Source organism: Bubalus kerabau, chromosome 3 (assembly GCF_029407905.1).
Source record: "Bubalus kerabau isolate K-KA32 ecotype Philippines breed swamp buffalo chromosome 3, PCC_UOA_SB_1v2, whole genome shotgun sequence".
In the NCBI taxonomy this organism is placed as follows: Eukaryota; Metazoa; Chordata; class Mammalia; order Artiodactyla; family Bovidae; genus Bubalus; species Bubalus kerabau.
Window position 1 is genome coordinate 148119402 of NC_073626.1, and position 22518 is coordinate 148141919.

The window sequence follows — 22518 nt, forward strand, 5'->3', positions numbered from 1 at the left end:
AAAGGAGCAGGTCCAAAAGAGCCTATTTCTGCCAGGGTCCTGCTTTTCTTCCTTTCTAAACCTAGAGCCAGGAAGAAGTGCTTTTTACAGCTATCAACCTGCCCAAGTGGTGCTAAAGAAAACAGGCTTCTGGGTTTTCAGATCCACAGTCGCTACAGCTGGCTCACTAGAGATGTCACTGTCTGTCCTCTGCAGGAGAATAGAGTTGAATGTCCATGAGCAGAGCCTTGTTTTTGCCTCTAACGATGAGCATCATGACCCATTTTGTCCACATAGCAGTTGGCTATCCTTAAAGCCATTTGTTCCTAGTAGCAAAGGATGAAAATGAAAACATCTCAGAAGCATTTATTTCCAACAAAGAGTCAGGCTCAGTCAACATTTTCATAAGCTGGCCTGGGACCAGATTTGCCAGTGAATTAAATTAGCCATCGTGTATGCTTTATTAGCATTACTGTTTTTGCAGCCACCTTTGAGAATTTCATCATTGCTTTTCCTGCCTTGGTTCTGATCCCAAGGCTTGTTCTATACACATTCTCTCTCTTCCCCAAAAGAGCAGAGACTGTTACGATTCTGATCTTAGGCGTCAAACACAGCACTGTTATCAGTATGGTATTTCAGACCTAACCCAAGCATAAATGTTACAGAAATTGTATTTCCATGGATCATAAACACCAGATGTCAAGGCCTAGTAGGGTCTGTCTTGGTGCCTCCCTGGCCCTTTATGATGGTTTAAATGTGCATTCTTGGGGTTGAAGCAAGACCCTGCCCTCCTAGCCCAGATACCCGCACCCCAGCCAGTAGACTATGGCCCTGGGTTGTTTTCATCACCTCTCTTCACAGACTGTGTAGTTGTTTGGCACAAATGTTGTTGGCCTTTCTATCATCTCTGATGAAAAGAGCTTCATTTTTTAAGCTTTAATTTGTCCGCTTTGTGATCTCCACATCTGAGCCAAACTGCAGATCTGTAGGTGCGGCTTGTTTTCTCTTTGTCTGCATCACTGGGGCTCTTGCAGCTGTAATTTGCCTTTCATCCATTTCAGTGATGGCCCAAAGAAAACACAAAACAAAGCCAACCAGAGGAAAAGGAGCGGAGAGGAGAAGCACCAGCTGATGGCCTTATGATCAGCAGGGGAAATATCGCCTTATATAAATAAACTAAAAGCTAGGAATAGTGTAGGATTTAATGAAGCCTGACACAGATTAAGTGCACTGGCGTATGTCTTCTGGTTAGATATCATCAGACACCTGGACCCTCAGAAGGCATTGGGCCACAGGCCACAGCCAGGCTACATTTGCACTGTGTGGAGGAAGGAGTTCCTTTTGGCCCCAAACTTAAGCCTGGAATGGATACATGATTTGGGCACTTGCCAAAGAGCAGACCCCCTCTTAGTATGGTTTCTGCTTGGCTCAATGCACAATCTTGGTGCTTCAGGGCAAACAGCAGAAACCATTCTTGACCCAAGGCCAGTGGGCAAGAGACCCAGAATCCTTCTACTCTCTTTCCAATAAAATAGTTATTCCTGGGCTTTGCTGTCACTGACCTCCAAGCTCCCAATAAAACTAAAGTGCCATGGGCATCAAGCCAAGAAATAGGAAAGTCCATTTGAAGAGTCAGCAACAGACATGCCGGAGGCAGGACTGGTCATTGAGTGGAGAAAACACCTATTCTTGGAGGCTTATGGCCAGAGTGGTTATTCATACTGAAGAAGGTCATTGGGGGAAACGTTAGGATGGTATCTGACTAGGCTTCCTTTCATTTCTTTTCAACTTGAGAGCTATTCATGGCTATAGCCTCAAAAACTGCAAATCGTTTTTTTAGAAAGAAGTTCATTTCGTTGTTAACCAGTCCCACTCCCCTCCCAGAGGGAACCATGAGAAACTGTTCAAGGTATATAATTTCAGGGCTTGTTTTATACCTTTACAAATGTATATGTTCATGTCTAATTGGTTTGCTTTGGTTTTGTGTAAACAGTATCAGCATTGGATCGCCTGGCTGGATAATGTGCTTCTTTTCATTTGACAAAGTCTTGGGGCTACTTTGTTGCATGCCGACAGGCTTACACAATTCTTTTTAAATATCGTCCAGCATTTTGTATCATGTGGATGTACCATAGTTTATTAACTGCTTCCCTGCTGGTGGGAATTCAGGTTGTGTCTAGTTTTTCTTACAATGATAAACAGTACTGTAATGAACATCCTTACAGTTGTCTCTTTGTTCACGTTTCTCTGGAATAGAATATGTGGGTCAAGTGGTGTGCCTGTTTACACTTTACAATAGATGCCTTGGAAGCCTGGAGTCTACCTTTTAGAGTGAACCTGCCTCCATCTGAGATGCTAACAAGCTAGTGGACAGCCTGCCTTATATCCCCTATCATGCGCACAAGCCACGTAATCTCCGGCTCTGTCTCTCTAAATTAGGGGGAGTGCTTGCAGGGGAAAACTTTAGGACACTTTTAACCGAAGGAAATCTTAATTGCAGGGACTTTTTCAATGCCCATTGGTGGAGAATGTGAGCCTGGCTATAAGTCGCAGCTCACTGGAACTGTGGCCACTGTGCCCCGGGAGTTAATTCTATCCCTGAGTTCAGCAGACAGAGCCCTGTTCGCCATGATTAATGAGTTCCACTTGGTTTCTTCAAAGAGTGACTGTGCTGTGCCTTGCTGTTATTTATTTATGTTTTCTACTAAAAAATTCATGTAAAAAACATTCTTTAAGGTCAGTACACGGTATTGTGCTACAGACAAAAAATATTCCAACGGCCACAAGCCAGCCCACATGCCAATGGAAAGGCCCCCGTCTTTGGGACCTTGTACCTGGGGCCCCCACCATGACCACAGCCCTGAGAGGAGCAGGCTTACCCAGCTGGAAGGATGCACCCAGCTCCTTTCTGAGGAGCTTCAGGGCTACTGTGACCTGAGGAAGGGTAGTAGATAAGGTGGTTTTCCAGTGGGAGGTTTCAATGTACAGGGGAAGCTACTAGCCCCAAGTGGCTCCAGTAAGGAATGGCAAGTAGAAGAGAAGCCAAGAGACCCATTAATCCAAAACACCATTTCTTTTAAGAGTTGTTACCCTGATTTCTACTGTGCGCTTAGACCAAGTGGTCATAGTGGTGTGACTCTGAGCATAATGGATAGTGTGACAGCCATACAGGAGATCTTTGCGCTTTCTCCAACCTGCCAAAAATCCAGGACTCCTGCGTCTTGGGCATGAGGCTAGGATATAATTCTTTGGGGGGGGCGTATAACTCTTGATGGCTCAATTGCGGGGAGCAGCACAAGAACGAGATGTGGGTGAGCTAGAGCTATGTCACCACACACAAACACACACCACAAGCTTGTTTTGTCTTCTGTGTGTAATTGTGCAAAACTGAACCCTTGTAGTATCATTAACTGATGTACCCAAAGGCAAAGGCTCTCATCCAGAAGAGGAGTGATAGGGCTCCAGGTCTGGCTTTCAATAGCGGCAATTTCTTTCTCAGGCCGCAGGACTCATTAACTGGATGCTGAACTGGAGTCCTCTGGAACTCGCTAGAGAGCGACCAACTCCAGTAATGAAGGGAATGCAGAGAAAGCTTTGAACCCGAGGTGGCCTTGACCAAAGCCCTGTTCTCAGTCAGCCTGCTGGTTACTGAGGCTCATTTCCGCACAGTCTGTTAAACTTTTCCTCTCTTTGCGTCTCCCTACTGCCACCAAGGGGCTGGGAGAAGGGACACAAGAATCTTGGGGGATGCGTTGTCTTCCTCATTGCTTTCTAGGGCACTTGTGACAGCTGGTGTGTGTGCTGTGTGCTAAGTCGCTTCAGTCGTGTCCAACTCTTTGTGACCCCACCTGGCTCCTCTGTCCATGGGATTTTCCAAGCAAGAATGCTATCAGTTCAGTTCAGTTCAGTCGCTCAGTCGTATCTGACTCTTTGCAACCCCATGAATTGCAGCACGCCAGGCCTCCCTGTCCATCACCAACTCCCGGAGTTCACTCAAACTCACACCCATCGAGTCCGTGAAGCTATCCAGCCATCTCATCCTCTGTTGTCCCCTTCTCCTCCTGCCCCCAATCCCTCCCAGCATCAGAGTCTTTTCCATTGAGTCAACTCTTCGCATGAGGTGGCCAAAGTACTGGAGTTTCAGCTTTAGCATCAGTCCTTCCAAAGAACACCCAGGACTAATTTCCTTTAGAATGCACTGGTTGGATCTCCTTGCAGTCCAAGGGACCCTCAAGAGTTTTATCCAACATCACAGTTCAAAAGCATCAATTCTTTGGTGCTCAGCTTTCTTCACAGTCCAACTCTCACATCCATACATGACCACTGGAAAAACCATAGTCTTGACTAGACGGACCTTTGTTGGCAAAGTGATGGCATAGTGAATATGCTATGTAGGTTGGTCATAACTTTCCTTCCAAGGAGTAAGCGTCTTTTAATTTCATGGCTGCAATCACCATCTGCAGTGATTTTGGAGCCCAAAAAAATAAAGTCTGACACTGTTTCCACTGTTTCCCCATCTATTTCCCATGAAGTGATGGGACCAGATGCCATTATCTTCGTTTTCTGAATGTTGAGCTTTAAGAAAACTTTTTCACTCTCCCATTTCACCTTCATCAAGAGGCTTTTTAGTTCCTCTTCACTTTTTGCCATAAGGATGGTGTCATCTGCATATGCTGCTGCTGCTAAGTCGCTTCAGTTGTGTCCGACTCTGTGCGACCCCATAGATGGCAGCCCACCAGGGTCTGCCGTCCCTGGGATTCTCCAGGCAAGAACACTGGAGTGGGTTGCCATTTCCTTCTCCAGTGCATGAAAGTGAAAAGTGAAAGTGAACTCGCTCAGTCATGTCCGACTCTTAGCGACCCCATGGACTGCATCCCACCAGGCTCCTCCATCCATGGGATTTTCCAGGCAAGAGTACTGGATGGGGTGCCATTGCCTTCTCCATCATCTGCATATAGTGGGTAGCTATTCCCTTCTGCGGGAATCTTCCCCACCTAGGGATGAAACTCTCATCTCGTATGTCTCCTGAGTTGGCAGGCAGGTTCTTTACCACCAGCACCACCTGGGAAGCTGGTACTGAGGTGGAAAGATAGCCACTAGGACCTAGACAGGGGCTGATATCGGGGGCCCAAGGAGCCCCATGGTGCTTCATCTGCCTTGGCCAACTGAAGACCAGGAGCACAAGCTCGTAATGCTGTCTATGGGAAGCCTTAGCCCTCAGCGCTGTCGTAGCTTCCTGGCTCTAAACACCTGACAGGGCCACCGTCCCATCCTCTTTCCTCAAGGAGGACCTGTCCCCACTGACCTATGCGCGATTGGATTGAGTGTAGTTCATCTTTAGCCCCCACTGTTCCTCTTCTGCACCTCTCCCGTCTCTACTTTTTTAATTTTTTTTTTTTTTTTTTTTTTTGGCTGCACTGAGTCTTTGTTGCTGTGAGGGCTTTTCTCTAGTTGCGGCAAGCAAGGGCTACTCTTCATTCCAGTGCAAGAGCTACTCGTTGCAGTGGCTTCTCTTATTGCAGAGCACAGGCTCCAGGTACTGAGGCTTCGGTAGCCGGGGTGCTCGGGGTTAGTTGCTTCACATCTGGTAGAATCTTCCTGGATCAGGGACCGAACTCATGTCCCCTGCATGAGCAGATGGATTCTTAACCACTGGACCACCAGGGAAGTCCATCTTCCCCTTCTCTTGGTGGCCCCTTTTCTCATCCTCGGGCATCCTTATACTTTCTTCACCTCCCTCCACCAAGGCCTCCCACCAGAAAAGCATGTCAGATCCTTCATGTGCATGCGTGCATGCAAAGTCGCTTCAGTCATCCGATTTTGTGCAACCCTAGGGACTGTATCCCACCCGGCTCCTCTGTCCGTGGGATTCTCCAAGCAAGAAGACGGAAGTGGGTTGCCGTACTCTCCTCCAAGGTATCTTCCTGACTCCAGGATTGAACCCGCCTCTCTTATGTCTCCTGCATTGACAGGCAGATTCTTGACCACTAGCGCCACCTGGGAAGCCCCGTTGCATTTATACAGGAGACCAAACCTAAAGTCGGGGCTTCCACTTACAGTAATGAAGAATGAAAATCTCTGATTTTTCAAAGATCTAGAGCAAAGAAAGCGAAGAGTAGCTAAAGAGCCTCTTGATGAGGGTGAAAGAGGAGAGTGAAATAGCTGGCTTAAAACCTAATTCAAAAAAACAAAGATCATGGTATCTGGTCCCATCATGGTAAATAGATGGGGAAAAAGTGGAAACAGTGACAAATTTTCTTTTCTTGGGCCTCAAAATCACTGCAAATGGTAACTGCAGCCACAAAATTAAAAGACATTTGATGTTTGGAAGAAAAGCTATGACAAATCTAGAGAGCATATTAAAAAGCAGAGACATCACTTTGCTGACAAAGGTCCATCTAGTCAAACCTATGGCTTTTCCAGTAGTCATGTAAGGATGTGAGAGTCGGACTATAAAGAAGGCTGAGTGCTGAAGAATTGATGCTTTTGAACTGTGGTGCTAGAGAAGACTTGAGAGTCTTTTGGACAACAAGGAGATCAAACCAGTCAGTCCTAAAGGAAATCAACCCTGAATATTCATTGAAAGGACTGATGCTGAAGCTGAAGCTCCAATACTTTGGCCACATGATGTGAAGAGCCAGCTCATTGGAAAAGACCCTGATGCTGGGAAAGACTGAAGGTAGGAGGAAAAGGAGATGACAGAGGATGAGATAATTGGATGGCATCATCCACTCAATGGACATGAGTCTGAGCAAACTCAGAGAGATAGTGAAGGTCAGGGAAGCCTGGCATGCTGCAGGTCCAAGAGTCAGACACAACTGAACAACAACAAGAAGAGCAAAGGAGAGATTCCAGAATTTTCCTCCATCAGCATTACTGGGTTTTTTCCAGCCTACACAATCATGAAGCCTCTATCTATAGTTAAACATTTTACTGGCTGCCTCCTTTTTCTTATTTTCATGCGGATTATTGGGGCTCAGTGGAGCCATTCTGGCCTCAGCTGCTCATCTGCCTCCACACTTGAAAGTATTATTAGGTCATTTCACAACCTTCTCATTTGTAGTCTATATTTTCAATCCTTTTTAGTGTTTCCTTCTGATAACTCAACTAAAAATAATTGAAAATCATGTTCAAAGTCTTCTTAAATATCACAGATCAAGCCCCCTTTTCTTTTCCAGCTTGAAACCATTTGAAAACTGCAAAAAAAAATTTTTTTCCATGACTTTGCATACATTTGGCTATAGTTCAAGAGATAAAAACCCATGATAAAGGATCTTCTGGTGGTGTTTCTAAATTCAAGCCAAACCCAGCATGGGATGAAGGGCTCTCAAGTAGCCTGACTCTAATGGAGGAGTTTTGGCAAAATTTTGATCTACATCTGAACTTTTGGCTCCTTATGGCAACTGGGGATGAACAAACTGAATTAGGGAAATTAAGTGTGGTAGGGAGTAGGAACCTTCAGCCAATACTAAATATTAAATCAAATTAAACACATTGAAGAGCCAAGAAATATCTGTTAGTCCTTCATGATTTCTCATTTGTTTAGATCACAGTGTTGCTTCTCCTGCTGGGATCAAAACAAAGTGGCTGAGAGAATTTTCTGAAGGCTACTCCCATTTGAATGGTCCAGTGATTTAACTGACCTGAGGGGTTCAGGAACTTGGAATCAAACTCAACAAGGACTCTCAGTGGCCAAGAGCTAATCCCAAATAAATCACAGCCCCAAACAAGGTGTCGAAAATGTGGCTGACTCTCAGGTCTGCTGCCGAGCTCTTCAATGACTTATTGCATTTTTCTACTCTCCTTCCTCAATTTCTTCCTCTTTGAATAGAAGTGATGACACTTGGTATCTGTGAAAATGAATGATTTCAATGATTTCCTGTGTAGGCATGTCTTTGATCCTTGTCTTAAAAGCTGATTGCAGTTTGATAGGTTGAGTGGACATGTGGTTTAAGTGGCTTCTCACCTGGTTTTATCAGCCCCACCATAGCTAAGGTGGAGTCTTCAAATTTGGGACACTATTTACCTGATCTGTCAGTTCTTCAGTTGCCAGTTAGCAGGATTGATTTCTAAGCCAAATGAGCAAGTATTGAAAACATGGGGTCTCGTGGCTTCCCCCACCTGTCCATTGCGTGGTCTTCTCCGTCCCCGCAGAACTTAAGGTGGACGACTTCAGGTGGGACGCACCCAGAAGAGGACAGACCTGGGGTAAAGACTGGGGCACTGAGCTCTTTTCTGCAGAAGCTGCCTTATCTAATATCGGCCTTTTCAGGCAGCCCTCAAAAGAAAGACCATCGTAGCTTTCTCATTGTCTTCCTGTAAAGACAATAGGGTTTTGGGGCAAGAGAGAACACTGGTGCTTACTGTACAGGGGAAGAAGCTGAGACACAGGGTGCTTAGATGCTCATCCTAGCCCCCACACCTGAGTGGAGTGGTGGAACTCTGATGAGCAGGCAGTCCGCTCCCAGGGCAGTGCTCCCAGCCCAGTGCTCCTCCATATCCCGAAGTGCTCCCCTCCAGGTGCAGTCCTGAGTGTGTCCACTGCATGTTCTGGGTGGCCAATCTGTCATCAGCTTCCACCAGGCTTCTCAAGCCACTGCTCGGAGCTGGCCTGGAAGAGACTCTTCAGAGAAAAGCCAGCAAGCATATGTTGGTGTCCTGATCAGTGTGCAAGTGACCTGAGGATGATCTTCAACCATTTATCTAAAAGCAACCAGTGGTTTGGGGCAGACTCCTCACTCTCTTAGTGATCTTGTGAAGCTCTTTTTTTTGATATAAAAACTAAACAGAACAATGTCAATGAAAATACCCTTGCAGTGACCACAGCATATGAGAGATGTAGTGAAAGGGAAGGTCAAATTTTTCTGTAACTGCAGAAAAACATTCTAACCCCAAAGGATCCTAATTTGGGAAGGGAAAGAAAAAGATGAGGGAGAGAGCAAAATGTGTGTGTGTGTGTGTATGTGTGTGTGTAAAGAGAGAGGAAGGGTGGGAAGGAAAATCTAAATGAGAGAGAGCATTTTTGTTTGAGACCTACACCACACTCGGGGGGAATTTTCCACTTGCAGGCTGGAGTGTCTGGGGTATTTCCCCTGCCTGGCATGTGTGGTCTTACACTGCCAGGCAGTGTTCCAAACCCCTCTGGGAGATACACATCTCCCTAGAGTAGGCTCGGTTCGTGACTGGTATGGCTGTTCCTCTTTTGTGCTATACCTTTGCAATTTACTGACAAGGATGCTGGGGAATATTCGACTCTTCCTGGGTGGAGGGGGGTTCCTGAACAGTCCAGAGGATGTCTTGGTAAATAGCCACTATAGTGTCTTTTGTTCTGGAAAATCAGGATAATAGGAGACAGATAAGACCTTGACTCACTCTTCACTGGGTACCTAACCCACCTCTCTGCAATGCTAAGGGAAACAAGGGGACCATTTGGCCTGAGATGCAATGTCAATATGAAAAGACCAGGTTTTCCTGAATTGGATTTTTTGTTTGTTTTCTAAGTAGTGGCTACTCTAATCACTTAGTTCTCAAAATTCTGTTCAGCTACCTTCCAGGCACTCATGAGTTCTTCTTCCTCATGCTCTGGTCTGCAGCAGCTGGTGCAGGGAGGTGGGCAGAGACGTGACTCTGATGTAGGGACATATAAGGAGATCTGTGACCAGGCAAGGCAATCTCTTTGAATTCTTCAGTGGATCTAAAAAAAAATGAATTCACACCCCAAACCAAGAGATCAGTGTACGAGCTTAAAGGCTCAGGTGCCATGTTTGAGACCATCCATACCCATCAGAGAAAGGAGCTGGACTCCCTGTCTTCTCCCCACCCCTGGCAGCAGCCTCCATTCCAAAGCCGCTGCCTCGTCCTCCCACATTTTTCCCAGCAGTGGCTCACCCTCATTTGCCCAGTCCCTGCCCCCAACTCCATCAGCACTTTGAGGTCCCTCCACAACAGCCCCCTTTCTTTTGTACTATTTTGGCACGGTGAGTCCTTGCTTCCTAATCACACTGAAGGGCCTTGGTTGTAGACACCAGGTCCCATACATCTTCATTTCCCAAACTCCTCTGTATGGTTCCCTGGCACGTAGTCGACCTTCTTAATGAGAATTGGCTGATTGGCTGGTAGTCGGTAAGTGAACACTGCTCTATGAACAATGAAAGCCCGCCTTCCCTCTCTGGATAAGGTCTATCATGAAAAACATGAAGCCCCAAATTTCAGATCACCGCATCCTCACATTCATGAGAAGTCCTGGTGAGTTCCCATCAAAGTGGTGAGCCAGCAACGCAGGCAAACAGCCAGACACTGTGTATCCAGCCCACTGGGATGAAGACAAGGCAGACTGTTCTCTCCATTGGAATGGTCTTCCCAGGTGGTGCAGTGATAAAGAAGACGTCTGCCAATGCAAGAGACGTGGGTTTGATCCCTGGGTAGGGAAGATTCCCCTGGAGGAGGAAATGGCAACCCACTCCAGTATTCTTGCCTGGGGAATTCCATGGACAGAGGAGCCTGGAGGGCTACAAAGAGTCAAATGTGACCAAGCACACACAAACACAGGGATGATTTAGGTGAAATGCATTGTTCTGCCCATAGCCAGAGAACTTGTGTGCACAGGTGGAGGAGTTGAAGGAGGAGGGTCTTCTCTGGCCCCAGTACAGTACTGGGAGTCAGAATTCAGGTTTTGGAGTCAGACTGACCTGAGCCTGAATCCACACGGGGGCCCAGAAGGAAGCAGGGTCATGTAAGCACAAAGGTTGAAGGTGGAAGTCGTGTGGGTGGTAAGATGCATTCCTGATCTGCGTTCTTTTAAGGGTGGGGCTCACTGCACTCTCCGTCAACCCACTCACAAACACACACACCTCCTAAAAGAGTCCTGGAATGTCCTCTCCAAGTTTTTCCTCATTTACAAAGTTAAGTTCCAGGTCCCTGCTCTGCCTCTCTTCCCCGGTCAGGTCTCCATTCGCTGGCTGTTATGTCCCCTGCCTGGGAAGGTGCCGCTTCCAGTCTCTGCCTTGAGCTCCTGGCTCACTCCTCCTCCTTCCAACCCACCCCTGCCTTTTCTTTACTAGAACTACAGGGACCCAGTGGACATCCACACACCCTGCCAGCATTCTGAGGAAACAAGCTGAAGTTTCTCTCTTGGCCTCAACAGAAAAGGAAAGTGGCCCATGAAGAGCAAAGAGGCTTCTGAGAAAGAAAGCTCTTAACCAAACACAGATATCAAGAATATTAGCAAGGGGACTAGAGAAAATTACTATCAAAGTAAATGGCTTTTTGTACAAATGTTCCCTTTATTGGGGTTTTCCCCAGTGGGTCATTCTTTCTTTAAGTCTTCATGAACAGATGCGCTTTTGAAAATGTTGATTAACTTATCCTTTTTTTGACCCCTTCCCACTCACCCAAACTCCTGGGAGCAGTGATTATGCAAAAAGCCAAGTCAAGCCTCCAAAGTGTTCTTCACCTGAAGTAGCCTTTGATCCTCCAGGTGCAGAAATCTCAGCCACATCTGGGTAATCAATTTCATAGAACCTTAAAAATGGACCTATTTTTTGGGGGGGGAGGAAGGGTCATCTCATCCAGTCCTCTGCCCACAGAGACAAGTGGCTGTGATCTCCTGGGACAAAATGTTCTCATAGTCATTACCATCCTCTTACCCTTTTTCCTCCAAGATCAATGCCACATCCACTCCTTTCCAGCTGGTGATCAATAGTGTGTTAAGAATTCTTCGCTGAGGGTGTGAGATGGAGCAAGATGGCACTCTAGCCTCCAAAACTTTGTCACATCCTTGGCAGAGATGGAATCCCTAAAAGCAAGAACAGGATTTGGCCCAAAAGTCACTGGCAGGAGCCCTGCAGTTTTCATCCTGGGTTGATCCACATATTCTTTCTTATCCAGTGTTCTGCTTCTTTTAACCATGAAGGTGTTAAGACATATAAGCATCCCATAAATATGATTAATTGTTAGAAATGTGATGGTTTTCTTCCATGTTTGTTTTTCTCGTAAGATTTAAAAAAAACAAAAAACAAAAAAACCTCAGAGTTAATTTCCACGAGCCTGATTTGATCCCTATGACAGATACCACCTGCCTCTTGTTGATTCATGTTTCCGTCTTCATTCCAAGGGCACAGCCTGCATTGTAGAGGCCTGGAGAATAGTGTAGGGATGGGCACTGAGGTGCAGAAGTTGGCGGGGCCTGCAGGTACGAGTTGCTGTGCTACAAACATGCCAGGAACAGACTGGATTTATGGAGGATCGGTGCCATGTGGCATTCATCCTTTCCAGTGGGGTCTTGGCATTTTGTTTTCCACATCCCTCACTGGTGACGAAGAGGATGAGACTGTGCTTTAGCACTTTGGCCAGGAATGAGGAAGACTTCTAATGGAATGAAAACCTCTGCCTCCAGAGAAAGACTGAATGCCAAGCATGGCAGTGATGGATCGATCCTCAGTTCAGGTCATGATCAAGTCGATCTTCCCCGAGATTTTGTGCGGATGAGGGAGACGTTCAGGCTGGTCTGAAGTCCTTTTGTTCCTCTTGTTTGATAGTTTAGCTCTTTGGAAGCTTGAGTTTGTGTTCAGTCTTGACTTGTTTGGATATAAATTTATAGTGCTGACATCAAGGTAGCTCACCTGACTTTGAGTTGAATGAAATTTCTGAAGGGCCACATACATTCGCTGGTGCCGCTTTGACCTGATAGCCAGGACAGGCATAATTAGCTCATAAGACAGGAAGAAATGATAAGACCCTGTTCTTCATCACATATTTGATTCTCTTTTTTAAATATTTTACCCTTTTAGACAGGTAATTTCCATTGGCTCTGATTTCTATAAGATGGACAGCAAAGTAAATAGAGACCTGTATTAGCCACCCCCCTTCCCCCAAAAAAATTATCATAAAAAAAGAAAAAGATAGACAGTGATAATACTGGAGAAAATTCGGAGTAAATTAACTTAGCTCTATTCAAGCCTGGGCGAGTCAGGTTGGGTGCCTATGTTTGATCTATTCTAAACCGTGAAGAAAGCCAATGGGAAAAATAGACTGGGAAGGAAAGAGAAAAGTATTAGCATGGATATGTGGGGGTGGACAGGCGTTATAACATTCTTTCCAGTTCTAGTTCTATAAATACATTAAAACATATAATGATGAAATGTGACTTAAATTACATTTATTGCAATCCAGAGGAGAAACTTTTATACTCTTATGCTTTGTGTCCACTTAGATGCATTCATGAGGAGGGGTCGTGTGCTATACCAGATGAACATTACAGTCATGCGACTGATGATGGACATGAGAGACCACTGAAGTTGCCTTAGATAAAACTCAGACCTACAGTGGTTGTAAAGAACAGTTATTATAAAGATACAAGCAAGCATCTACTGGGCACTTAAGGCCTTTCTTATTGTTTCTGTTCTTCTGGTTGTTGTTGGAAGTAAAGTCAAGTCATTTGAAGGGGGATGGATCCAGTAATCTGCAATACTAAATGATCTAGAAGCAGATGCGATTTTTTAGCTTCCCACAATGCTGGGGAGTCATTTTCAGCAAGGTGGCATCTCTGCCTTTTAGCCACTCAAACCTGTTATGACTGATTTTTTTAAATTTTCTTTCTTGTTATAGTGGACATCCCAGAAATACATGGGAGAGAGGGCTACGAGGATGAAATTGATGGTAAGTGTTGTTATGATTTAGAAGATAATCATGAAAGTCAAGTTTGGCTATAAAGCTATCAACAAAAATAATGCCCAGGGTATAGGAGGGCCAGAATTCAGAACTATCAGCCAGAAATATGTGACAAGAATCCAGAGAGGAATGAAGAAGCCATCAATGTCTCTATCAAAGTCAAATTTAGAGAGTTAGAAAGTTTATTGAGTTTCCTCTGCCTAATCTGAAATAGGTCCCCTACTTTGGGCAACTTTTGACACTGATGAACTTCAGATCTGAATAAACCCTTTAGAAGTGAAAGCCAGGCTCCTCTATACATGTCACTGCTTGAACCCATTGACCTACTTCCAAAAAGAGCTTAGTGGATAACTGTCAGTGTGAACATTCCTTCAGGCCTGCTGAGATTTCTGATTCCATGGCTTTCAGGAACCAAGGTGGGGCTCGTTGCAGGATTTAGGTCTCATCCACACTACCTATCTCATTTTTCATACTTATTCCAAGCTCTGTTTTCCTACTTCAAATACACATATTCCATGAGGCTAAAGCAGGAGTCCTGACTGGAGGGGCACTGAGCAAACACCCAGATGTAATATCTTTCCTTCACTCAGAGGAGCACAGGTCTCTCTAGGCGTCTCTGAGAACCAGAGTTGATCTCCAAGAGAGATCACTAAGGTTCGCCTCAAAGAGCAGCTTTAGACCAAGACTGATGCCTTTAAGAAGAGCAGTTTATAGAGCTGCTTTTTTTAACCTGACCTTAATCAAACACTTCAAGTGTAGTTATAGAAACAGAGTGACTAACCCAAACAGCACCTTGTTAACTGAATGCAGACTCCCCCTGCAAAGCCTGGTCTAACGTTCCTTTTATGGGCAAAGCTGCACAACTGGCCTTCACAGAAAGGCTGCGATAGATCAAGCAGCAGAAGCCCTAGATGGGGTAGAAAGAGTAAAAGATGAGGATGCAGAAAGCCTGATTTCTAGTCCTAGTTTAACTCTTTGCTAACTCTGGGCACTTGAGTGAGTTACCTAATCACTTAATTTCTCAAAGCCTCAGTTCCTCATCTTTTTTTTCAAATTATAGTATCACCCTGCCTTCTTCATGGGATTATTAGGAAATCCCACAAAATTTGCCAGAGATGTGGTCATGCCTTGATCACACTATAGAAATATACTAGTTTGCTTGAGTGGCCATGATAAAATACTGCAAACTGGGTGGATTAAACAACAGAAATTTATTTTCTCACCGTTCTAGAGGCTAGAAGTCCAAGATCAAGGTACCAACAGGGCTGGCTTCTTCTGTGGCCTGTGAGGGAAGGATGTGGACCAAACCTTTTTCCTTGGCTTGTAAATGGCTATCTCCATGTTTCCATGGTATTCTCCCACCTGTATCTGCCTCCAGATTTCCCCTTTTTACAAGGACACTGGTCATACTAGATTAGGGCCCACCCTAAGGACCTCATATTAACTTGACTACCTCAGCAAAGACCTATCCTCAAAGTAAGGTCACATTGTGAGGTACTAGGGGTCAGAATTCAACATCTGAATCTGTAACACATAGCAGTAAGGTAAAGTTTAGGTCGTGAGGCCTGGTGGATCAAAAAAAAAAAAAAAAAATCTGCTTGGATGGCCAGGAATGCCAAATTGGAGAACTCGTCATGTTGAAATAGTCTCAGCCTGTTCTTTGATTTAACATGAAGCAGCTGGAGGTAAGGGGTAAGGAGACAAAGGAAGAAGGGTGTACAGAACAGAGGGCCATTCCAAGAGCTCTAAAGGCACCCTGTGAAAATCTAAGCTCACTTATTCTGACTCAAACTGTTTAAGTATCAGATACTTAGACCATACTTACTTTGTGCTGGACACCAAGCACTGTGCAAATGTTAATTCATTCAAACCTCCTAACAACCCTGTGAAGTTATTAGTAGTGCCATTTCACAGATGAATGAACTGAGGCAAAGAGAAACCAAATAACTTGCCCAAGGTTACACAGCGAGGACAAGGTGGGGCTGGGTTTTGAAGCCAAGCAGGGCTTCCCTTTTGGCTCAGCTGGTAAAGAATCCGCCTGCAATGCAAGAGACCTGGGTTTGATCCCTGGGTTGGGAAGATCCCCTGAAGAAGGGAAAGGCTACCCACTCCAGGATTCTGGCCTGGAGAATTCCGTGGACTGTATAGTCCATGGAGTCACAAAGAGTCAGACACAACTGAGCGACTTTCACTTTCAGTATAGTTCCAGTGTCGAACAGCTCAACCTCAGGTTCTGAAAAACCTCTGAACTGGGATGGGGGGAGTCTCAGTTATTTCTAAAAGAAGCAGTGTCTGCAGTCTCTCGTGTCCTTTACATCCTAGATGACTACGAGGTGGACTGGAGCAACTCTTCTTCCCCAACCTCCGGGTCTGGGGCCCCTCTGGCTGACAAAGAGAAGAGTTGGCTTTACACTCTAGACCCCATTCTTATCACCATCATTGCCATGAGCTCGCTGGGCGTCCTCCTCGGGGCCACGTGTGCGGGGCTTCTGCTCTACTGCACCTGTTCCTACTCTGGCCTGAGCTCCCGCAGCTGCACCACGCTGGAGAACTACAACTTCGAGCTCTACGACGGCCTCAAGCACAAGGTCAAGATGAACCACCAGAAGTGCTGCTCAGAGGCCTGACAGATTGCACCCAAATCGCACCTGACATTTCATTCCAGCAAGAGGGGCTAGTGGAAATTACAATTTTTTTTTCCCTTTGGAAACTGAATGCCATAATCTCGATCCAACCGATCCAGAATACTGAAGGTGTGGACAGAACAGACAGGCAAGTCGAGGGAAGCAGGGAAATGCAGTCTTTCAGGGGGTTGGGACCCACCTCAGACCACGTGGCTGAATCATTTGCTGGGACAAGGATGGGCGCTCATCTCTTTGGTGGTCACAGTTCTATTTTGTTTGTGAGTTTGTTACTAATTCTGTTTTATTTCTTTGGTCTGTGAGCAACTCAAAGAGACAGAAGAGAATGACTTTTCCAGAATAGAACAGAGTGGTGGTCAGTAGTCTCTGCTTTTTCTTCCTAATCAACGCTTGGAAAGCAGAGTCTTTTCAGACTCTCCATCTTTAGAAAATAAATTCCCCCAAAAAGCCATCCAGTTTATCCCACCCTCCGATCGTCTCATGACTTCCGGGATTTGCTGTGGTATAGCTTCTGCCAGCCAACTTGACAAGCTGCCATTTCCAGTCCTAGCATTTCGGTAGGATGTTGTTGCCTTTAACTTTTTTTATCCAGGGGAAAATTGCCATTTTAGGGTCAGCATGAACAGCTCTTTCTTATATGCGATTTAAAACAAACCAGAAAGAAAACTTCACACGTCAAAATCCGTAGAAGCGCCTCCATGCTAGAAGCGGACAAGCCTTAACGTGCTTTGTGAATAGGAGCCATTCATTCAGTCTAGACCCAGAACGTGTGGCTGTGAGGCTACTTTGTGGGGCCTCTGGTGGTGGTTTTGCTTTTTCTTTTCCTTTGTCCTTGTTCTTCTAAAGCATGCACACATGCACCACACGTGCACACACATACAAGCATGCACACACATGTACACCCATGCACACACACTCATTGTCAGGTCTCTTAAGCCCCAGGAAACAGCATTGTTTGACATTCTCTGAGATGGGGTGGGGGAAATATAAGCTATCAGTATGTTCGTCCATCAGTGAGACATCACTAGTGACAACTGACGGGAAAGGAAGAGAACAGTGGAGAGAGAAAAAGAAGTCCATCGTCTGTGGTCATGTGATCGCAAAGACTGAGAGGACTGGAAAAGACATTCTGATACATCTGTCTCTGTTAAGCTAGTAAACACAGACTTCTCCTTGGGGTGACAGCCACCACCTCCACCTTTCAGAAGCATCAGCAGCACTGCAGTGCCTGAGAGCTGGTTCTAACCAAAAGTCTGCACGCCCTGTGGACCAAAATGCTAATGCTGCTTCAACCCCAGAGAGACCTGTGTTCTTACATACACCCACCCACACACACACCAATTTATGTATTTTTTTTTTATTAAGTGCCTTGAAAAAATGAAGAAAAAAATGTATTTTCCTTCTATGTAGAAATCAGTGAATACCATACAAGTTAAGGCATTCCTCTATTCCTCCTCCCTCACCCAGTGGCTCCACACCCAGCTTCCCCCACACCACTCATCCTATGGATGGAGTAAGGCCTGCCACCCGAGTGGTAATCGTAGCCCTAGATGACTCTCAACTGCTCTAGAAGGGGAGGCATCTGGAATCTCATGAAACTGTGTGAAGGAGAAGATTGTCCGCGCCAGGATCCAAATCTTGATTTTGTAGTAACACCTACAGCTTGCCTGTGTGCTGGAAATACATTTGAAACCCAAACAGTATGCCCAGCCTATTGTGAATCAGTGAACTGTCAGACCATTTTTTGCTGCTATGGTCACCCACGATGTCATTTGTCTCATACCCAGGTGAAAGGGGAAGGGTGAATGGGACCAGCTGGTTCCTTTCGATGTTAACTTATGAAAATGCTAGTTCAAATGGTAATGTCACAGTGTTCTGTGTGAAGAGAGGGAGAGTTCATACCGACAGCTATTTATTCCTATGTGTGTGTGTCTTTGCAGTCTTTGAGTTCTCTGTATCTACTGTGTATGTGAATGGTCACGTGGGACTCAGTGGTGGTGTTGTGACTTTGACCTAGGCCCGAGTGTCACTGCTGATCTTGGCACTCGTTGGCACAGTGGTAGTTAGAGGTGAAAAGTGAAGCTGTCAAGCCCAAGGCCTTAGCTTCAGGCCCTCCTGAGCTGAGCGTGTGGCAGAAGCAAGTTCTTAATTAGCCCACTTCCTCTTCGCCTTCCCGTGTAACTCAGTGTTCCAGAAGTTAGCACGTCCAAGGGTTTCCAGAGTTAACCTGCAGAAGAAGAGAGTTCAAAAGTTGACACTGAGGCCCCTGGCCCTCTCAAGTCCCGTGGGCCGTTCATCAACTCCCCAAAGACCAGCCTTGTCTCTGACCCGCAGTTCACCTCTCAGTTATGTACAACTCAACCTGCATCCCTCTAATGTCCTATATCCATATTCACCATTGGCTGGTTTGAGCCCTTGAGTGGGCTCCGGATGCTAAACAAAAGCAGGCCAGCCAGAGCTACATGTAGATACCTCACCAGGCCCAGAGGCTGTTCTGTTGTAAGACAGTACCCCGATTATAACCTGGCCAGGGGACACCCTGGTGCATTTGTTGTTGCTGTCTGCAGGTAGGCTCGCTGACCCATCTCCTTGACTCCTTCCCCCTGGGAAACCCAACTCACAGTATTGATCTCCTTTTATGCCTTGTACTGAATGACACATTACCTCCGCGCTCTCCCGGACTAGGCGGTCAACAGGACCACAGGGCTGCTTCCTCTCTTAGGTGTGGGCATGGGGAGTTGACAGGAATGAGGGTCTGAGGAATGAGCATGAATGGCAAGAAAACAAGGGGAAAAGTTAAACTGTCACACAGGAGGTTAACTTTTCCAAGGTTAGCTGTTAAAGGTATTTGACCATCCACTGGCTGAGCCAGATCAAGGGAACTTGAGAGCTTTTACTGTGATTCTTCAATGTAAAAAATAAACAACAATGTCAAACTGTGTTTATATGATTTGTATAAAACCTTTTTAAGATTACTATTTAAATAAACATTATACCAGAGATATTTTTCTGCATTTTTTATTGGAGACAAAGAGACTTAGGTTCACCTTGGATGACCAAAAACATCCCAGTTTGCCTGAGGCGTTGCTGAGTTTTAGCTCTGAAAGTCCTGTGGTCCTGGAAAACCCCTCCATCCCAGCCAAATTGGGGTGGTTGGTCACTCTCTTGGGATAATGCTTCTTAGCACCTTTACATGCCGTTAGTAAATAGATTGGCTAGCTGGCTTTTTATAAAGTGAAAATATGATATGGGCAGGTAATGAGCTGTGTGGCCAAGTAGACCATTTCAGCTCATAGACTTGCCTGGTAGATTTCTGAGACTGTGAGCCCTACTAACAGTCCTCCTTCCTGGACATCACCAGTCCCCTGTGATTTTTGACTCTGCTGCTTCCTGTCTATTGAAACATTTGCTTGTCAATACCTCTGGTGATTTCGAGGTCTATAACAGTGCTTCTCAAAGTGTGGTCCCTGGACCGGAACTATTAGCCTCACCGTTGGATGTGTACATTTTCAGACTCCACCCTACATCTACTGAATCAAAAACTCTGGGAGGATGACCTAGAGATTTACATTGTAACATGCCCTCCAGGGGGTTCATGGGCTTCCCCAGTGGTTCATTGGTAAAGAATCGGCCTACAATGCAGGAGACTTGAGTTCGATCCCTAGGTCAGGAATATCCCCTGGAGGAAGAAATGGTAACCCACTCCAGTATTCTTCCCTGGAGAATCCGGTGGACAGAGGTGCCTGACAGGCTATAATCCTTGGGGTCCTAGAGTCAGACACGACTAAGCAACTGAGCACACCCGTATCCACCAGGGGTTCAGATGCACCTTCGAGTTCAAGAACCTCTGGTCTCGGAGAAAGGAAAAGTAGCCTGGCTGCACAAATGATCAGAGATCTTTTCACCTGTGGGTTATTGGATTCAAAACAAACTGGACTTTGGCCAGGGAAAGCTAAAGGAAACCCAGTACACTCCTAGGTGATGCCTGCTTCCAGGGGAGGAGGAGTGAAAAGCTTGACTATGAACTTCTCAGCCTACCCCCTCCACCCCCACATATATGGCAGACTTGAAGATGTGTACCTGAACTGAATTTGCCCCCTTCCTGAGTTTGGTTCACATTTGGTTCAATTGTTTATTCAAGAAATGCTTTTGAGCATGTCCTGATTTTGTGAACTCTTAGAGCGTACACTTCAGTCAAGTGGACGGAAAGCAAACAGCCAAACACGTAAAATAAGGATTGCTTTTGGTAAATTCGGTGAAGGCCATAAACACGTAGCTCTGATAGAGAATTGCCAGATCCTGAAGGCAGAATATTTGTGTCACTTGAGTTCCTATTTGTAAAGCACAACTATTTATCACAGATGTTACAGTATGGACATGCTCAGTTGTGTCTGACTCTTTGTGACCCCATGGTCTATAGGCCACCAGGCTCCTCTGTCTATGAAATTCTCTAGGCAAGAATACTGAAGTGGGTTGCCATTTCCTCCTCCAGGGGATCTTCCCGACCCAGGGATCAAACCTACATCTCCTGTGTCTCCTGCATTTCAGGCAGATTCTTCAACTGCTGAGCCACTGGAGAAGCCCCAATGTTATAGAATTTTGGTTAATTATATTAAATACAACTTACCTCTTTTATAGTCAATAAATTATCTTAATGAACCTAATGAATCTGATATAATACAATATATCTCCTAGAAGCTATTTTTAAAAAGAATTACCAGGGCAGCTCCCTCTAAAAGGTTGATCAGGGAAGCTTCCCTGAGGAGGTGATATTTCAGATATTTTAGGTGATAACCTGAAAAGACAAGGAAGACTGAGCTAAGCAAAGTACCTGGGGAAAGGTTTCCCAATTGAAGATATAGCATATAGAGATCCTGCTAATAGAAAGAGCTTGTTCCTAGGCCCACAAGGTAGGGCTGTGAAAGCATGATCATCAGTGGGGAGGGTATGGAGACTGGGCAGCCAGATAAGATTCTTTAGGCAGTGAGGAGTTGCTGTCTTGCATCATTCTTTGGCCTTCCTTAATTTATAGATTGGTTGGATGGTATCACCGACTCAATGGACAAGAGTTTGATTGAACAAACTCCAGGAGATGGTGAAGGACAGGGAAGCCTGGCGTGCTGCAGTCCATGGGGTCGCAAAGAGTCAGACATGACTGAGCAACTGAACAACAACAATTTGTAGAGAAGCAGCCCTCAGATGCACCCATCCGCATTCCTCACTGGCCAGTAAGGTCACCCCAGCCATAGCTCTGCAACTTCCCTTTCAGCCTCTCTTGCGATCTTCATCATATCATGTGTCTCTTGAGATGCCTGCTTCTACCGTTTTACTAACCCTAGCAGGAATAACAGAGGTTAAAATGAAAGTAAATTTCTACTTTCCTTTAGTCGAGGTTGTGGGTATTTTTAAAGTCCAACCATCTAATACCTCCTGGTCCCTAGCCATCTAGTGTTTACATAAGATCTTTTTTTCTCCCCCCTTATCTGCATCCTTCTGGAAATGTTTATAGAATCCTCAGGGGAGGCAGTGAAATGAAGTTGGAACAGTCCCATACTTAAGGGGAACAGGATCCATCTGGATGCCCGAGGCTCCTTTGCCCCTGCAACGTTGGTGGTGGTGATGGGGGTGGGGGAGGGGGCGCTCAAAGAAGACATGGAAAGATGAGTCTATTCCAGTTCTCACAGGCTTCAGCATCCGGTTGCAGGCCGAACTAAACAGAACTCCTAGGGAAATGTTTCCCCTGGGGGTAGGGTGTGCGATGAGAGGGTTGCTGATTAGAATAGGAAATGTTACCTGTGCTGGTCCTCTCTACTTCCTTCCCTCCTCCCAGGAGCTTCACAGTAACTTTAACCGCCAGTTCCCATCAACAAAAGGGAAGGGTCCGATGAAGCCCAAGGACTGTGGCAGATGTTCGGCTGGCTGGTCCCTGGATTCCCACCTCCTAGAAGCCCCAAGCCTGTTGCTCACCCCTCGAGGCCAGTCCTTGTCCTGGCTCTCCCGGGTGCCCCTGTGAGGAGCTCCTGGTGGAAGCACACACCTTCCCTGTTCTCCCTGGAGGTGGGCCAGGGACCTCCAAGGGAGCCATGGGTCAAGATGTTTCTGCAGCTTCTCCAGAAAAGGACACCTGGGTCCTCTCTCTTCCCAGCCAGAAAACCCCATAGGACAATTGTGTGTGCCGGAAGTGGGTATCACAGCTGGCTTCCAAGGGCCACAAGAGAAAGAGACCGTT

The 22518-nt window shown here is 45.8% G+C and overlaps 1 protein-coding gene and 1 long non-coding RNA gene across 4 annotated transcripts in view; one reads left to right on the forward strand and one right to left on the reverse strand.

The window, feature by feature from the left end:
* The window catches only part of NRP2 (neuropilin 2), a 119229-nt gene extending 101231 nt beyond the window's left edge, over nucleotides 1-17998 (forward strand). For both annotated transcript variants that reach the window (XM_055573213.1, XM_055573214.1), the window contains exons 16-17: nucleotides 13585-13635; nucleotides 15970-17998. In XM_055573213.1, the coding sequence (XP_055429188.1) occupies nucleotides 13585-13635; nucleotides 15970-16274 (356 nt within the window). In that variant the 3' untranslated portion in view covers nucleotides 16275-17998. The remainder of the gene's footprint in view (nucleotides 1-13584; nucleotides 13636-15969) is intronic.
* On the reverse strand, nucleotides 9075-15253 carry LOC129646677 (uncharacterized). 2 transcript variants are annotated; one of them, XR_008712114.1, is made up of 5 exons: nucleotides 14871-15253; nucleotides 12600-12660; nucleotides 11625-11773; nucleotides 10208-10366; nucleotides 9544-9673 (listed from the first exon to the last, which is right to left on the reverse strand). It is a non-coding gene; the product is annotated as an uncharacterized LOC129646677 (long non-coding RNA). The 2 variants fall into 2 exon arrangements; XR_008712115.1 differs by lacking the exon at nucleotides 12600-12660 and having other exon boundaries at nucleotides 9075-9673.
* Nucleotides 17999-22518: the final 4520 nt, after the last annotated feature.